The 18,751-nt window shown below is 40.9% G+C and overlaps 1 protein-coding gene across 3 annotated transcripts in view; it reads right to left on the reverse strand.

The window, feature by feature from the left end:
- Positions 1 to 18,751, reverse strand: part of NLGN4X (neuroligin 4, X-linked) — a 244,148-nt gene that overhangs the window by 202,085 nt on the left and 23,312 nt on the right. Inside the window, exon 2 of one of the 3 annotated variants that reach the window (XM_012656810.1) lies at positions 7,964 to 7,975. The exons of the other annotated variants lie outside the window; for them this stretch is intronic. Within the exon in view, the coding sequence (XP_012512264.1) occupies positions 7,964 to 7,975 (12 nt within the window). The remainder of the gene's footprint in view (positions 1 to 7,963; positions 7,976 to 18,751) is intronic. 3 annotated transcript variants of the gene reach the window in all.

An 18,751-nucleotide genomic window follows, 5' to 3' on the forward strand; every position in this document is an offset into this window, starting at 1 on the left:
TGCCTGACTTCCAGTCACTGGATTGCTGGCCGCCAACACGGCTGATGATAACTGTGACATCACAGGTCCACCATCAGGGATCTGAAACCCCTGAGAACGAATATGCATTGCGGGGGCAGATGGGGAATTTGGGATTTTTCAGCTTTTACATATATTATGCAACATCCCCAGAGGGATGTGGAACATCATCTCAAAATCAAACTCATTAATATGTCCACAGCAAAATATCTAAATGTCAGCCCTGCAGTGCAAAATAAAAACCATAAACATCTATCAAATCAGTTCTGGCCACGAAATGAGTTATAAAATCACAGCCGTGTTTTGAACTGTTTTTGATTTTGAATTGTGGATGAGGGTCTCCAGGTCTATACATTCCCTAACCAGCCCTAAGACAGCACACAGAACAAACACAAAAGGATATTCCACTCACAGAGTGTTTTATATTCATTGACGTTGGTTGCCACTTGGACCCTGGAAATCTATGTGCACTATATGGGATCAACTACGATGAATAAGAACAGTTAATTAGACAGAAATGACCTTCCCTGATCATGCTATAGATACACCCAAAAGTGGGAGGCAGCAGCGGTCCACTTCCTGCATCCGAGTCCCAGAGCAGATGTAAAATCATTCTGAACTTTGAGTTCATCTTATCAAAGGATGTTAAACACAGTGGTTATTCACTCAAATAGTCAGAATGAATAACACCAACCATCTACAGGTTGTAAGTGTGCTGAACACAGTACGTACTCAAGAAACAGTAGCTGATGTTGTTAATATTATTGTTGTTGCTATATTAATATCATCATTATTATCCCTTACTAAATTTCAGCAATGTCCAGAAAACCAGATTTGGAGTCAACAGGCGAGGGCTGGCACCCTGTCACATTTCATTTCCAAGCTGTCCTTGGAAAAGTGACCTCTCTAAGACCATTTCTTCCTAAGAAAATGTCAGTTGGCACCATGCAAGTCTCTACCGAACAGGTCAAGCAATGCATGGGCAAATGCCTTGTAAATAAACAAGTGCCACCGTGCATATGTGAGTGTGTTCATAGACTGTCTCCAACCTAAACAGAGAGGGGTGTCTCATCCCTGGCATGGAGATCTCTCCTAAAATCTCCCCCCACCCCTGCCCCCCCGATGGCTCCAACCCACAGCAAAGTGTGAGAACGTTGGCGTTGACTCTAAAGAAGCTTGTCTGCCTTAGAAGGTCAGAAAGACACACGGTAGCACCGTTTCCAACACATTCTCAACTGGAGAAAGATGCTTTCTGTGCAGAAGCAAGCTGTAGCTTCCACCGTGAATTCTTTAAGGGAAAGGACTAAGTTTTCTCATCTTTACCTACCAGGCTCTTGAAAAAATGGATCCATCACACAAGGAGGTCATTCAACCTCCACATGTTCATGGCAGCGTTATTCATAACAGCCAAAAAGTGGAAAGAAACAGGATGTCCGTCAACAGGTAAAAGAACAAATACAATATGGTCTATTCAGAGTGGAATGCCATTCACCCATAAAAAAGGATAATTGCATGGCTAGTAATTGGTAGCGCAAGCTTGAACATACTTTTTCTTTGACCCTAAACCACGAATTTTTGCTGACTATTTCTTTTGACACCTCTCTAAATATAAATACAGAAATAGTGAAATTTCTTCTTAAGTAAGAATATTCAGGGATGCTATATCCCTAGACTTAGATGACCACAAATGTGAGATTTTTTTTCCCTTTTTGGCCAAAAAAGACGTGAAGAGGAAAAATTATTGACTAGAATTTGAAAGAATATTTTACATCTTTTAATGCAGCTTAGAGGATCTAAGTTTGGTGGAAGCTGACCCTACTTACTGATATAGGGTAAGAAAGGATCACCTACCACTTAAGCCAGGATGAGTACAAAGTGGGTTAAAGGTGGGTGGTGATTCTTGATCTTTATACTAAAAGGTAGATGGTTCATGCCCAAGAACAGTATTTAGTTTAGTCATGTTTTAAAATACATACAACTTTGTTATCATGATGTTAAATTTATCACTCATTAGTAATAAATTACTGTTAGCAAATTTATTGGTTGGATATCTGCAATTCTCCTCCCAGGCAGTGTCTTACATGTTGTTCACGTATGACCTAAAACTTACATGGACTCCACAAAATATTAAATAGACAAATCTTACGTTAGCAATTTTGTTAGGTTTACTGAAAGTCGAGTACTGGAAATGATTTGGCCAAGGCTACAGGGATAGGAATTCCTGAGGTCACAATCCTAACCTTATATACATATAGCATCAAAATTGCCCTCCATCACAATTGCACCAGTTTTCCAGAAACCTGGCATTACTAACGTTTTGGACCAGATGATTCCTCGTCGTGGGAGACTGTCCTGTGCACTGTAGGATGTTGAGTAGTATTCCTGGCCTCTCCCCACTAGATGCAAGTAGTGATACAACCCGCGCTCAGTTGCAACAACCAAAAATAGCTCTAGGCATTGACAAATATCCCCTACGGTGCTAAATCACTTCTCCCACTCCTTCTGAGGACGACAGCTTTATAGTATACTGTCTCAATCTCTGTCCCACTGCTTTAATAGAATTATGTTAATCTGCCTGTTATGTTCTTCTGTAACTTAGTACAGGCAGTAAAGGGTAGAATTGCTAAGCTGAGCCAACATCACCCAATACACTGCCAGCTACAATGTACTTGGCACCCAGAACACTTCCTATTTCACCACAGAAGTGATTGGAAAGACTTTTCCAATAATCTCAATAAAGCCCCAAAAGTCCTCAACTCCACCAGGTCTATGATCCCGAATGGAGGTTGTGTCAAGAAACAAGAGCAAAATACGCATTTCCTCTCTACTGCTCAGACGCTGGCTGGCTTTCCAGAGGATATTAGGAACACTTGACCTTCAGGCAGAAATGTTCACTTCTCAGTAGGGGAAGTTGGTAATCAAAGCGATTTGAAAAGGGAGGCGTCTATGTAAGGCTGAATTCTCTTGGCTGGTAATTTTGGCTGTATTCAAGTAAATCCTTCAAAGCAAAATTGTCTCACTTTTTTTTAAAGTATCAGCTGAAGTATCAATAGCTCTTTTTATCCAGGACTCTATTTTATGAGAGCAGTTTTAGGTTCACAGTAAAGAGGAGGAAGGTACACACATTTCCCATATATCCCTACCTACCACAGCCCGCACGGGTATATTGTCCCCACTATCAACATTCCTCACCAGAGTGGCCATAGTTTATTTATCCATCCACTTACTGAAGGACATCTTGTTTGCCCAAAAGGTCTTTGAAATCTTAAATTCATCCCACAGCATGAAGCTAGGAACCAGCAGCCATGCCAGCTTTCCAAGGGCAGAGGGAATCCCTTCTTTAAACAGGAGACGAGGATGCTAGAACCAAGACCTGCTAATGCCTTTTCAGGCAAAAATCTACAGACACCTAGAAAGAAGCTGAGGAATTCTTGAAATCCATTACTAATCACAAAACCTAAAAATTGAAATGAGAGTTTCCTTTTTATCCTTCCTTTATTCATAAAGATGTGGCCTCACTGATTTGAGGACAAGTAAGTGATGAGCGTGAATGCCACTCGGAGAATCTTTGAAGACGTGCACAGACTTTGACCCAAGTTCAACCACAGCTAGGAGAACTCTGCTTCACTCGCTGCTTGCACTGGGCTCCTCTCGGCCACCTGCCTTACTGCAGCCACCAGTGGACTAAGAGGAATTGAAAACCATTGATTAAGTGGATACTCCATTTTCGCCCATGGAAGGCAGTCTTGGGAGGCACACCATGAGGGTTTTCAGGCAAGCTCACCACGTCAAACAGCCACTCATTTGTGGCCAATATAATCTTTCATTATTTCTCCTTCCTTGTCTGCTTCACGATGCCAGTTCCCCATCCCTAATTCTTGGCATATTATTTGCAATGAACTTGTACAAGTGTTTTCTCTAAAGCTCTCCTTTCAGTAAGATCTAGGCTAAAAAAGTACAAGGTGAATCAGAAGGTTCAGCATTCATCGCCACCCAAATAAAGAATCAGAAAGGACTGGATTTCGAACGTGACAAGCGTATAGCCACACCAAACACCCAACTCTAACGGTGATGTCCACTTCACAGCCAAACACTGCAGCCTTCTCACCGAAATCCACTTTCTAGTAGAACCTAAGTTTACTTTTTTTCGAACTTGAATGTTAATGTGAGGCTTCTTTTCTTTTCTTTTCTTTTCTTTTCTTTTCTTTTCTTTTCTTTTCTTTTCTTTTCTTTTCTAATGAAATGGCCATGAATGCACGTGTGCAAACTAAGAACGGAAGAAACATAATGGTTAGTTGGAGAAATCAATTTTCCATACGAGGCAAGGAACTGACTGCAGAGTTTTATGTGTGGATCTTCGTTATTTGGCCAATCCCTTCTCATCGCTCAAGTTTTGGCCTAAATTGTGCCTTCCCTGGGCAGCCCTTGAGGCTGCCTCCCAAGACTCGATCAGATGTTCCTGCCAGCTCCTCCCAAGCATACCCCTGTTTTAAGCAGCACAAGATGAGCTTCATTTTAAACTCACTTTTATTTAATTTTCTCTAATATTCTATGTATCATATTCAGGATTTTACAAACCTTCAGAAGCAAAGTAACACCTGGACATAACATTATAAATGTGGTGGGAGATATTCAATCCCATGAAACATGGGATTATGTTAAGATGAGGTGAAGCATATGAGAACATGAACTTGTACGGAGGTTGGGGACTGACCCAATTTTTATTATTACAGACAATATCAACAGGCTTTACTGTAGAAGCTAATTAACTGATCCTAATGAACAAGAGAATTAAATAATTGATTCATTGATTTATCACTTTTAAAAAAGAATTTCCTGATTTCTAACTTTTTGGTTTATCAGTCAAAAAAGGTAAAACACCAAAGCTCTATTGCAGTGATCTTACAAACCCAGATGTTCAACAGCAGCAAACATCATGCGTCGATCTCATGCATTTTGGCTTTATTCTGTGAGCAGGCTAGGTGAAAAACCAAAAAGAAATACAAACAAAAAAGAATGTGAAAACACCGTAGCTCAATCTAATGCACAGTTCTCTTTCAGAACTCTTGCTTTGTGTCTGCAAACCTTTTTCCAAATCCATTGGCCCCAGGTCTCCTAATTACAGCAGTTACGCCTCAGAGGGAGGGTTTCAGAACTAAGCCAGGATACTGGCTACAGATTTCAGCATCACCTGACTGGCAAATGTGCCCCAGAGCTGGCTAGCCAAGCAGCACAAAAACACTTTTCTGACACATAAGGGAAAATCACAGGGCTTCACTCCTTCAAATGCAAGGCCGTGGATGCCCATAATCTTTCTCTCTTCCCTCTTCTGCCAAGCCACACGGAAGGGCTCAGCCCTGAGGAAGAGACTAAAAACCTTTGTGGAATTACAGTAATATCTCTATTAGCAAACAAATGCGTTCCAGAAATTTGCGGTGCAGTCAGAAGCTTTGCTTACGGCCACAGATCAAATCCGAGGCAGTGTATAGCGCGGTCTAGAGTGCAGGTTTCCAAAGTCCACAGCTCTGTGAGGGACTTCCCAGGGCTCTTCTCTCAAGATGCCCTCCCGTCCCCTACCACAAGAGGCTCCTGCCCACAGACAGTGAGGCCCCACAAGGAAGGAAGCTGGTAACCCTCCCAAACAGGAAGGGGCTGGGCTGTCAGAGCCCTGAGCTCAACTGGGCTCAGATCCCCCAGGCAGATACAGAGTAGGTTGCTGTTTGCGAATATGCTTCTCTGCTCCTAGGCATCCTTCATCCCAGAAAAGTATTTAATTACAAAATATGAAGGAGCTGTAGAAAGTTTAACCTCCAAATCTCTTGTTCTATGGAGGCAGGAATAGTCGGAAGTAAAACTCTCACAAAAAGCAGTGCATTTGGACTAGAGGCAAAAATCCTGGAAAGACAGAAAAAAAAAAGCAATTGTCCTTGGAGGTGCCTGTCATGTCAACCCAAGAGAAACAGCTTCTGTGTACTTTGGGGAGTCATGGCTGCCTAGTTTTTGAGAGTCTCCTGTTGGCTGTCATTTTGAATGAAAGGGCTTTGAGGGGACTAAAAATAGAAATGCAAGGCGACGACAAGGAATGTTTAGCTCTGACCCTTCAAGTCACCTCTTCCTGAGTCTGCACAGATGGAGAACCCAAGGTGTGCATCAGAAGTGACAGGTGCGTTATTGGCTGCCAATGCCCCAGAGGTGGGGCCAGGGGGAAATACCTACTCCCCCTGGCAAAGCAAAGCAAATCACTGGGACCATAAGAGAGCTAATGCCCTAAAAAGATAGTGACGCAAGTCAATCAGCCATTAGAAACCATTATTATTTTGAGATACACAGTGTCATTGATTTCCTTATTTAGTTTTACTTCAGGGACAGCAAAAACATATTAAAGAGATTTCACAGACCCACTCAAGTCCAGAACACCCCTAACCTAACAAACCCCGCCATGGTCTGAGTGATAGTGTCCCCTCAACATGTAATGTTGGATTCTCAGATCCAAGGTGACAATATCAAGAAGTGGGGCCTTTGGGGAAGTAATGAAGTCATGAGGGCTCTGCCCTCATAAACGGCATTAGTACCCTGATAAAAGAGGTTGAAGGTAGCTGCTTTGTCCCTTCCTCCACATGAGGGTGCAACAAGAAGGAGCCATCTATGAAGAACAAACTGTCACCAGACACCAAATGTGCTGGCTCCTTGATCTTGGACTTCCCAGCCTCCAGAACTGTGAGAAATAAGTTTCTGTTATTTATAAATTACCCAGTCTAAGGAATTTTGTTACACTACCATGGACAGACTAAGAGAAATTCCTATCAGATCATAAATCCATCAACTGTAAAATATCTTACCCCGGGATTTAAAAAAAACATGTTCATAGCTATTAGGGAAAAAATATTGTAAAAATCATTAAATATTCAGGGTAACAAGAGCACTTGGTTTGTGGGAGAATAATTTTAATCAAACAAGCTGGAGCCATGAGTGAATGCATCGATAACCTGGCTGCTTATAAATCAAGTTTAATTAGGAAATACTTGTGTCCTAAAATGTGAAATGTAGTTTTGTTTTGTTGGTTTATCTCCTAGATAAAAAAACAAAAAACAAACAACTGTATGTTCCTTGCTCGAAAATGAAAAAAATCATCAGTCCCAGATTACTTCCTAAAACCTGTTGTAAATAAATAACGTAACATTAGACTATAGCCCAAAGAATAAAATAAATATCCATGAGTCCATACTGATATAAGTAAATGAGTAAATAAACCAATATATGGGGGAGAATAGACAAACCTTTCATGAATAATAATTTCATGTTTATGTAGATAGTTTGCCCTCAAGGAAGGGGAACATAATTCCCCATTTCTTAAGAATGCTTAAGTCTGTGGGCTGCAGGTAGTGACTTCTTTCCAAACAGTGTGGTATGGAAAGCATGTGCGCGATGAGGGAGTAAGCTGGTAGCGGAGAAACAAACGCCACCTGACCCACATGACTGAGGTCAACATCCACACCAATGTCAGGCTGACAGTATGCACCCTTGATAGGACATAATGACAGTGGCATTTCACCTGTGTGGTCTTCCTCCTCACAACCCGAAAGCCCAGCATAACCTTGAGAAAAACATCAGACAAAGCTAAACTGAAGGACATTCTCCAAAATCCCTGATGAGTACTCCTCAAAGCTGTCGAGGTCGTGAAGGACAATGGAATGACAAGCAATTTTTATGGCCAAGGTGAGCCTAAGGAGACATGACCCAAATGTCATGTGGGATCGTGGTTGGGACAGAAAAAGAACAAAAGGTAAAACCAAGGAACTAGGAAGAATGGGTGGGCTTTAGTCCAGAGAAACGTATTCATATTGGTTCATGAATTGTGACAAACATATAATAGTGATGTAAAATATTAACAGTAGGGGAATTTGGGGGTGGGGTATATGGAAACTCACTGTACTATCTCCACTACTTTTCTGTTAATCTAGAACTAAAATAAAACGTTTATTTTTAAAAACTGTTCTGGAGAATTTTTTCAGAAGAGTAATTCATATATCTGTACATTTAAATTTTAACTCAGATAATTTAGTATAAAAGGAAAATCTAAACACATGAAGCTGCGACAAAGGTGTTTATAAAGAAAATCCATAGTTCAGGTGTTTGGACTTGCTTGGTGTGTTGCAGAAAGACAAGAAACTATAAGAATTTATAAGTTTACAATATATCGGAAATCCCGAAACCATAAAAATGGCCCAGAATTATAGCATCCTCGGTGTCCTTTGCAATGTCCTGGCTCTGACTGGATAGTAAGGGTTAACCTAGGTTGAAACATGATTTTCTTCTCAAAAAAATTTATGACACAAATAAGCAGATGGACTTACAGATGGACTTTTCCATCTATATTGGAGTGATTGTAAGATTTCTGTGGGATTAGATTTACTTCTGTTAAATCCATGAATTTAAAAGTTTTTCTACATTTCATATTCCCTGGACTTCTTCTGCTCCATCACATAATCATAGATGTAGATCCTTGGAGACTTTAAACGACTTTTGCAAAAAGCATGTAGGAAGGAATAGTCCTAGCAGGGTATCAGTCACTTTATTTGTTGAATTTATTTTACTCATGGCATTTATTGAGACAAATTCCAACACTGGGCTCTTCTTTATCATATAAGACAAAAGTCATACTTCTTGTGAAAGGTTCCCATTTGGATCGTTATAAGATGCAGCTGCCTTTGAAGCCACATCCTGCCACTTTCCTTGGCATACGCAATCAGTGTTGTAACTTAAAACTCCAATTTAGTGGAAAGTTCTTAGCAAAAACTAGTCTCTGCTAAGCCAGGCTGTTCCCATAAAGGTGGCAAACACACACACACACACACACACACACACACACACACACACACACACCACTGCAACACTGTATGGCTTAGAATGTAAAAGTTTAATTTTATCTTAAGTATTTGTTTTTCTCCTTTATTATTTTAGTAATCAAAGTTGGGTAGATGAAACACCAAATCAGAGAAATTTTTTTCTTGATGTACACATCATTAAAATGAAGGCACTATGGCACAGTTATTGGTGGCGATGGAGGGTGGAGACATCTGCTTTTGAAGTATCCTATCCTGGGGGAAGCTCCCTGAACAATCTTGCGAGCCATCTACACGTCTGCCTTCTCACAAAGCAGCAATCCCGCCGATAAACTGCTACACGGCAGGTTTCATCTCTCATTAAAGCTATAAAAACTATCCCTGGCAGACATAAACAGCAGTCGCCATGACTCCAACTGTTGCAGTCTATAACCTATTAAAAAAAAAAAAATATTTTCTAAAGTGGGTCTTCATCTCTACATGGTTTCTAGGAAGAAGAAATAAGAATAATTTAGGGAAAACGCCTGTGTGTTGAAAGAAGGGTGCTCCTTTTTTGAGCAAATGGCCAAAAGAACCTTTTAATAATTCAGCATCATGCAATTCCAGGAGGATGGATGAACGTTGGAGGAAACGCTGTTTTAAGCGGTCCAGTAATCATTCATAAAAGTGCAGAGTGAATGGTAGTGATAATGTAGGATACTGATTTTTAGGGGCTAGGAACAAAGCACATGAATTTTACAGGACCACAGTGGCATATCTAAGAACAAAGCCGTGCTTGTCTTGGAAATACAGGATATGACACACATCCTTTTTGTCAAAAGCAGGAAAGCAAATTCGTATTCAGTGTACACGTTTCTCTAACAGAGTTTGCGGGACTCCTGTGCTATTGTAGGTACTTGCTGGGCAAAAAATACACCCCTATTCTCAGGGGCTTCACATCTCCTTGAAGGAGAAGGAACATCAGCGCAAGATCCAGCATTCCACCGACGGATGGGAAGCAGAAGTTGGCCTGGCAGACCCAAGGAAGCGATGACTGATTCTTGCTGAAGCAACTGCAAAAGATTCAGAAATAGCAGCTCTTGGAAAAGTAGAAACTTGGAAGGAGCATTCTAGGAATAGGAACATGCAGAAGCCAAAACACACAGATGGATGCTTCCTGTAGTGAGAGAAATGTTTTTAGAAGTGGGGCAGTGAAGAGACCAAGGCAGGAGCTCTGGACGTGTCCTCACATGTCCATACAACACGCAGAATCTTCCTTTCCGGGCGTGCACCTGACTCTGCAACTCTCAAGACACACCACCTGCTTAACACGAGCAGTGGCTTCCTGTAAACCGTGAGGACACAGAGGGTCCCACCGCTCTCTCGTGCACCACTTCTCTCTTTGCTCGAGGATTAAGAGGCAAAAGAGAAAATGCCCCCCCAAGTTAGGGCCACTTTTACAAAGGTAATAAAGAAGTTAATGAACACTGTGAAAAGAGCAGAAACTTAGCTCACACATCTCCTTTCACTGAAGAAGTGGGCACTGAACCTTCCCACACCCAAGAAGTTTTCCAGTTTTTGGCGATATGAGTTTCGTGATTAACATATTTCATTTTTCTCTTCATGTGTGTGTTTTATTGTTTTGAGTGTGCTCTAATGGACTGCCAGGTAGTAGATGCCATTTTGGTTTGATTTGGGGGGTTTAGTTTTTCCATATGAGAAAATCAAACTTTTCTTTGTTATCAGGTGAGGACATCTGCATGCGCACAGTTGCACTAGCGCAGCAGTTTAACGGGATTAGGCATTCACCATAAAGAGCTCACCTTCATTCCATGTCGTTGAATCCTACCTTTCCCCCTCCCGTGCCTGCTCCTGTCCTGCTGTTTGTCCACATCTCTGCTAAAGTCCATGATCCATCTTTCTGGCCAATGCCTTGTATTCCCCAATTTCTGGCTCGCAACCCTCCCGCGTGCATGCAGCATCACCTGCAGCCAGGTAAATCCAGCTCCTGCCCGTGCTGCACCTGAGCAGGAGGACATGGCTGGGGGAAAGCCTCCAACCACGCAGACCAGGTTCAGTGCAGTCTCTCCTCTCACATTGCACACTCTCAACCCATCCTCTGGGCAATGATTCCACATTCTCCTCTCTCTCCTTCAACCTCAGGCTCCTCTGGTCACCTGAGAAAGTACCAGCAGTCAGAAAAACATCTCCCCAACCCGACTCGCCCAACCTCCAGCATCTCCAGCAAGACTTCCCATCCTCCTTCTGTTCCTGAGCACGGACGGAGTGGCCTGTACTTCTCTCCAATCTCCCCACTCCACAGAGCATCGCTTCCTGCCCCACGGAGCCCACCAACATCCACACCTGGCCATGGTCCCGCTTTTCCTGCACCTGCATTTCCACTCTCTGCTTGATCCCTGCTGTTGCACACACAGCTACTGTCACGTAAGCATCTTTAAAAATGTCCCTCCGACCTGCTTTCCCAAAAGCTATGGATTGCTCCACCTCCCTGCTCCCATGTACAGCACAATTGCTTGAAAGGATTACATTTAGCTTCTATTTCCTTCCCTCTCCAGCAACCTTGATATGAAGCTCCATTGAAATAGCTCGTGCCAGGTCACTGCAACCTTCAAGTGACACTCGGGGTGGTCAGTTATTCATCCTTGTGCTATTGTCCTCGTCAGCAGCACTTGGCACAGCCGATCCTTTTTTCTTGGACCATTATCCACACCCCCTCGCTCTCCACCCGTTGTCATGTCCCTTGTAGCCTCTCCCCAGAGGAGGGGAAATGTTCTGGACAATCACATGGGAGCACATGCGACAGCGCCACATCTGAGCAGAAGCTCAAAGAACATAGCACATTTTCGCTTTCCGTAAACGGCATCCTTAGCTTGGAGTCTGGAATGAAGACTCGGAATAGAAGAGAACTGACAGCAGCCCATGGATGGGGTGCGACATAAGAGGAAGAAAATAAACTTTTCATATGGCAGGCCATTAAAATTTTTGTTTAGGATTGATACAATTTTAACACTACTATCTGTCTGTCTGTCTCTCTCTCTCTCTTGCTTCTTCTCTTTCCTATTCCTTGTCTTCTTCTCTTCCTCCTCCTCCTTCTCTTCTTCTCCCTTTTCCTTCGACTGCACTTGTTTCTCTTCTCCATGTATATTCATTGTCTTGGAATTCGATTCAGCCTCAGACCTGTAATTATCACCTTCATGGCTCTGTGTCCTGTCTATCTCCAGTGTAGACCTTTCTCTTCATGTCCATACTCTCATACCCAGCTCACTCTCAGACATCTCTTGTTAGTCTTTCTTAACTTGAACCAAACCAATCTCCTGATTCGCTCACCCCAAACTGCTCCTCTCATGGGCTCAGCAAACAACTCCATCCTTGCAGTCACAGTGGCCCAGGGAACTGGGCTTAGCCACGAGCTGTCTCTTTCTCCTCCATCCTGCATCGCACCAATCATCTGTCTGTTGCATCTTCCTTTACAATACTTGCAGAATCTGGCCACGTGTTGCTCTTCAGCTCTCTGTAAGAAGCCAGCATACTCTCCTACATGCATATTGCAAAGGTGCCACTTAAGTGATCTCCCTAGATGTGTGCACACCTCCTACAGCTCACTTTCCAAACAGAATTCAAAGTGATCTGATGAAAATGTAAGTCAGAACTTGCATTTTTCAGCTCAAAATTCTATTACGGCTTCTCATCTCCATCACTGAAATGCTAAAGCCCTTTCCAGGGCCTCCAAGCCTTGCATAGTGTGACATCCAGCACCTCTCTCCTCTCATTTTCTGACTTTTCCTTCATTCTATCAACTCCACCCAAACTGGCCTCGATATTTCTTCAACACATCAAAGACTCTATGACTTAAAGGTCTTTGCACATGCTGTTCCACCCTCATAGAAAACCCTTCCTTCCCTTCCTTCCAATCTCAGCATGGCGTCAATGACTTCTGCACCCAAAATAACGACTGTGCAAACTTGTCCCTGTTATTGTACTTTATTATGCATTATTTTCTTCCACAGGGTGAATGATGATCTCAAATACTCTACATTCACTTCTTTATTCACTTAAATGCTGTAAGGGGAGGGTTGATGCCCGCTGTGGTTTATAATTTTACTACCATTATCAGCACCTAGAAAAGTGCCTGGATTATAGCAGGTGCTCAATGAATGTTTGTTGAGTGAATGATTGAATGTCTATGTGTAAAATAAAGTGACATAAGCTTCTAAGATTGGAATCGTTATCATATCCAGTTTCTATGTGGATAATTAAACTGATACGTAATAGGTTGATGAGAACATCATGATAAATAAGTTCTAAGTGCTCAGTGAGACAAACTGGTGAATACACAAAGTTTTGTGTATCTGATGTTGAATGCTTAATGCATAAAGCTCAAAGGAACCACATGAGAAAAAGCATAGGCACAGAGAAGATCTGGGGAAAGAAATGCAATGAACATCATAAGGTTGAACATCTATGAGAAGTAAGAATGTGTGAGAAAGTAGCCGCCAACAGACATTCAGTCTGAGGGTTGGGGATGCGAGAAGGAGTGGTGGGGAGTGTGGCTAATGGCAAAGCCAGTGCCATGTCTGCAGGGAATAGCCACACCTCACCCCAGCCAACTGTAGGCCCCATGTGGACAAATCTTACATAATGTTCAAGAGATGCTGTGAATGTAGGTTTCATGCAAAATTTCCAACATTTAAATATGGCCAGATTTCTTAATTTAGTACAGCATGTTTCAAGGCAAGCAAACACGCCTAACAGGCTTGGACTGGCCCATGAGTTGTGAAGATGGGATCTCTATCTTATACTGTTAAGGTACCGTAACGTTTATATCACCATGGACAGTGCCGCCATATTTATTATGATGACTAGCAACGCTCCAAGAACTAGCCCAAAATGAAGATTAGAGCAAGTAATTACCACCCCCAAAATAAGGATTGCATCTTGTCACTGATTCATAAAATGCTACATAATCACCACTTTGCAAAATGAAGGCAAAAATCAAGACCGACCATCAAAAGGGGCACGTCCGAGCAGGACAGATAATGGCCAGTCTACAAAATAACGACTACTTCAATATAAACAGTGTTTTGGCTGCCATCATACACCCAGTGTGCAGCATGTGCCTGGGAGTTATTTGGAACTAAAAGAAAAAAAGGTTTTTTTAATTGAATTAAAGCATAGTAAGATCAGCACTGAGAGTGGCCAAGCTCCTTGGTAGCTCAGTCAGCTAGTTATGGTTAATAAAACTAGTAACTGTCAGCATGAATTAAAGATATCTCATGAGTCAAGCACTGGGTTTGTACTTTACATAAACGATCTCATGAATGGTGGCACTAGCCCTGTTGAGGCAGGTGCTAGTATTCGGCCCTGTTTACCCAACAGATAACTGAGGTGTTCACACGGTAAGGAACCCGCTGACTGCCAGTGCTTACGAGAGCAAGAGGCTGAATTCAAACTGGTCTCTCAGTGCATTGCGCTTACAGGGAAAACTATTGATTTCTTTATTCTATGTCCAGGGGAACTCGAGTGAGCTTGTTAACCAAACAGTGTAGCACTGATCACATGATGGGGAGAGAATAGAGGTGGCACCTTTATGCACGCAGCGCACCAAGGGAGAGGAAAGTAAAGGTATAAAAAAGCATGAATAAGAATAAAAAATCCAGAGCTGTTTGATATCAGCTGACACATGCCCAAGAAACTTTAGAGAGTAGAATTAGCCCTGTGGGCATCTCCTGCGCTAAGTAATATCCACAGTGACATTAGTCAACATGTCAAGGTCTTATGTCCTTTGAAACCTGTGTTTGAAGAGGGTTGCATGTATTTTAAAGGATTTACAAAGAGCCTCATCTAAAATCTTTAAATTAGGAAGGGGAAATTCTGCTTAAGGGCTACGGCTGCATAAAAAAAATCTAATTTAAACTTTAAAAGACCCAAACTATAGTCTTAATGGTTTTAGGTAGGAGAAATCTTACTGTATATCAAAGCCAGGTTTGAAAACATAATATTCTGAAATATTCAAAATTTATTTCTGTTTGGATTATCATATGACTAACATCCACTGTATTGCTGTGTCTCTGATAAAAACAGCTTCCTAGGTTCAATTCAGGTCTTTGGGATTGTCACTGTGTCATTAAAAGAAGGATATGTTGAAAGCAATAGGAAGCCGAAGACAAAAATCCTCCCACAACGAAAACCATTGGCAATTACAAAGCCCCAGACGGCTGTGGATTTGTTGGCCCACAAGCTAACGGTAACATATGGAGGTGCAGGAAGATGTCGTCAGAGAACGTTCTTGCAGCCAGAAGTAAATCCTTTTTGTGTTTTTTTAAAAGACATCTGGAAAATGGTTGCTTCACATTTGTATCCATGCTTCAAAACTACTCCAAATTTCCCACTCCGTTTTCTGAACAAGCCACCCAAAATTCCTTTCTCTGTTCCTTTGATCAAACTATTTACAGTTTTTGAAGGCACTACACACACTGAGAAACTCTCAGCTGTTCAGTTCCTTTGTGAGGTGAAGTAGATCCTAGGTCCCCTGAGTCTCAGGTGCCTCTGACCAAGGAGCGAGAGAGAGTGAGAGAGATTCCCACCCACACACCCTTCTCTTCCCTTCTCCGTCTGGAGAATCAACGCTTTTCCTACCATCGTGATTCTGAACCAAGAAGTTGCTGGTTCAGAGCTAGGAAAGCCACAGGTCCAGAGATTTCTGCTGAACCAGTGGAGGTCTGGTTCCCCACAAAGGCTGGAATTATATGGCAAGAAAAAAGTCAGGGTGGCAAAACCCCTCAGCATTTTGTGTGCCAAGCACTTAGAATTGAACACCATGGTTTTCAGGCAAAAATCTGCTGGGGGAATATAGGTAATAGTAAGGGAGAAAAGAGTACAGAAAGTTCGTGGCTCAGAAACTAGAACTAGAGTCCCAGGGGTTCTCCCTAGAGGGACCCACCTCCTCCTCCAATTGACCCAGAGGCGTGCAGTGCAATCGAGAGGAAGGCTTTGGACCCGCCGTTGGGCATGTGTGACCTGCCAAGGTCTCTACTGGCCTTGAGAAGATAAATGAACTCCTAAGGAATATGTAGGCACCAGCCAAAAAGCACAAGCACTCAAAACAAATGCAACAACTTCTATAAAATCATAATAACAATGATGGTAAAAACCCAAGCAAACCAGGCAGAGATTCAAAATAAGTATATTTAATATCGCCCCAATGGATAGAGAGGGCATGACAGCACAACGAAGGAGGAGCAAACATGTTCAAGGAGAGTCAGACACCAGGGAGGAAACATGCAATTGCAGAACGGGGTAAAAGGAAAGAATACAGGCTAAGAATAAACGCGTGAGTCAAATCAAAGGCAGTCATTTCCCCAAAATGTATCTCAAGGGGAAAAAATAGGAAGAAAATCACTCCAAATGCCAAAATATCGCAGGTAGAAATACAAGTGTCACCGTCTTATAAAAGGAGACTCGAAAAGAGAAAACACAGTAAAAGAAGGCTGGGAGGAACCACGTTAGACATAAAGGCTGAGAGTTTCCCAGGATTAAAGACAAAAATAAGGTCAAGGGTTGAAAGCACTCACAAATTAAAGAACGAAGTCATTTAAAACGAAACCAAGCCAGATCCTGGCTAAATTATCATGGTTTTTGAGAACCACAACTATAAACAAAATATGTTTAAGCCTTCCAAGGGAAAAAAAAAAAAAAAAACAGATGATGTGCGAAGGAATGAAAACCAGGCTAACAGCACAGCCACACAGGATACAAAAAGCAGTGGGTGGCTTCTCACTTCCAGCAAGTTCAAGAGAAAGAAAGTAAACCTGGATTTTATGTCCAGTGAAACTGTCCTTTAATGGTAGTTTAAACCCAAATCCACTTACATCCCAAAACTCTTGGAACGACATATTTCTGCAAGGAGAGAAATGAACCCAGACACAGCAGTATAATAAAGGTAATCATAAAACATTCCTCAAAAGAAACAATAACCTGAAATGAAATTTTAAAATAATCTAAAGCCCAAATTATCTTAGACTCTAACACAAAGTGGAGTGATTGAGAGAGAGAGAAAGAGACCGACCAGGGAGAAATGAAAATGCTAAATTCACATCTCATTATGGGAAAAATTATGGATATTGAAAACTTTGATCAGTAGTAAGAAGAACAGATACGGGTCTTTAATAAAATTATATAAGTGTAGCACATAAATTTCAAACAAGAAGAGGAAAATTGGATAATTCTATAAACTATAGAAGAACAGAGGAAAAACAGTGTAAGAATGAAATTAGTAAAAGAAACTTAAAATTATACAATGGAAGTCAGGAAAAACAAAGAAAAAAATTAAAATCCAGCATTCACGGTGAATAGAAATTATAAAATAAAATGGCAGAAACAAACTCTAAAATAATGGTAATTGCAGAAATACAATCAGGATAAATTGATAAAACAGGATTAACGTCGATTTAGCAACACGTGGACAATAGGTACATTTAAAACAAAAGGATACGTAAGCTTAAAGGAAGAGATTAAAATATAAAATACAAGACAAATGTGAATAAAACACGTCAGAGGAAGCAAATTTAATGAGACAAAAATCATATGTCATAAATGGATAATAAATACCAGGAAAGGAATAAGATTGAAAAGATATAAAAGAAAAATCAAACACTACAAGAGATTAAAATACAATATTCTTGGAACTGATAAACTTAGGAGATAAAAGTAGTCAAAGATTCAGAAGACTGAAGTCACCCATAAGTGTGATCTGATGGAATGTGTGGAAATCTATGCTCCCCCAAACACACATTCTCACACACACCCATATATTTGTTTGCATTTGTAACTATGTCAACGTATGTATATATGTGGGTACAGCTTTCGAGCACACACACAGTGTTTACAAAACGTACCTTTCATAAATGGCACTTTTAAAAAGCAGCATCATTTGTCAATATAATCTCCGACCAGGATTCAGCAGAATTAGATATCAATAGTTAAAAACATTCAAAATAATGTTAGAACATGATACGTGTGTATGTGTGTGTGTGTGTGTGTGCGCGCGCGCGTGTGCGTGTGCACCTTTAAGCTAAAGTAACCACACAAAATAAATGCTTGGAATCCAATGATAATTCAAATAGCACATGTGAAAATGTGTCTGACAGGTCTACAGAAGTGGTCACAAGGATGATTAAAACTTTAAATACCTTTACAAGATACTAAGAAGGATTGGAAATAAATGAGCCACGGAGTCCAGTCATAGAATAATAGAAACAGAATAAATCCAAATAAATCAGAAAATAGGACATGATCAAGATAATAACAGAAGTCAGCGAAACAGAGAACAAAAACCAGCAGAGCTTCTTACCAAAATGAAAGCCAGTCTTTTGAAAAGCTTAATAATATAAACAAGCTCCTGGCTGATCAAGCAGAGAGAATTAATAAAAACAAATAATCTCGAAGGAGAAAGAGGAAAATGACTTTAAATAATACCAAATAAAACAAAAATATAAAAATATAATATTTTAACAATGTAAGCACTGATATTAAAAAAAACTAAATTGAAATAAACAGTTGACAAAAACAACACAGCAACTTGAACACAAAGAAATAAACAAATAAATAAACTAAACAACTAATAGTATTGAAAGAGTAATCAAAGATCTTCCACATAAAAACTCACCACTCAAGATAATTTTCACAAAATTTCTAGTAATCCTTCTTAATAAAGCGTTCTATAGAAATGAAATTAAAGAGAGCTGCCAAAATGTTTTTGTATGGATAGTTTAACTTTGACATCAAAAGCAAGTAGAGAATGTACATCAGAAAGTTATAAATCAAATTCACTTGTGAACGTCGATGTGGACATCCTAAATGAAATATTAACATATCAAACTTAATAGAGTAAG

This window comes from Propithecus coquereli, unplaced genomic scaffold (genome assembly GCF_000956105.1).
Source record: "Propithecus coquereli isolate 6110/MARCELLA unplaced genomic scaffold, Pcoq_1.0 Scaffold52, whole genome shotgun sequence".
NCBI classification, from domain to species: domain Eukaryota; kingdom Metazoa; phylum Chordata; class Mammalia; order Primates; family Indriidae; genus Propithecus; species Propithecus coquereli.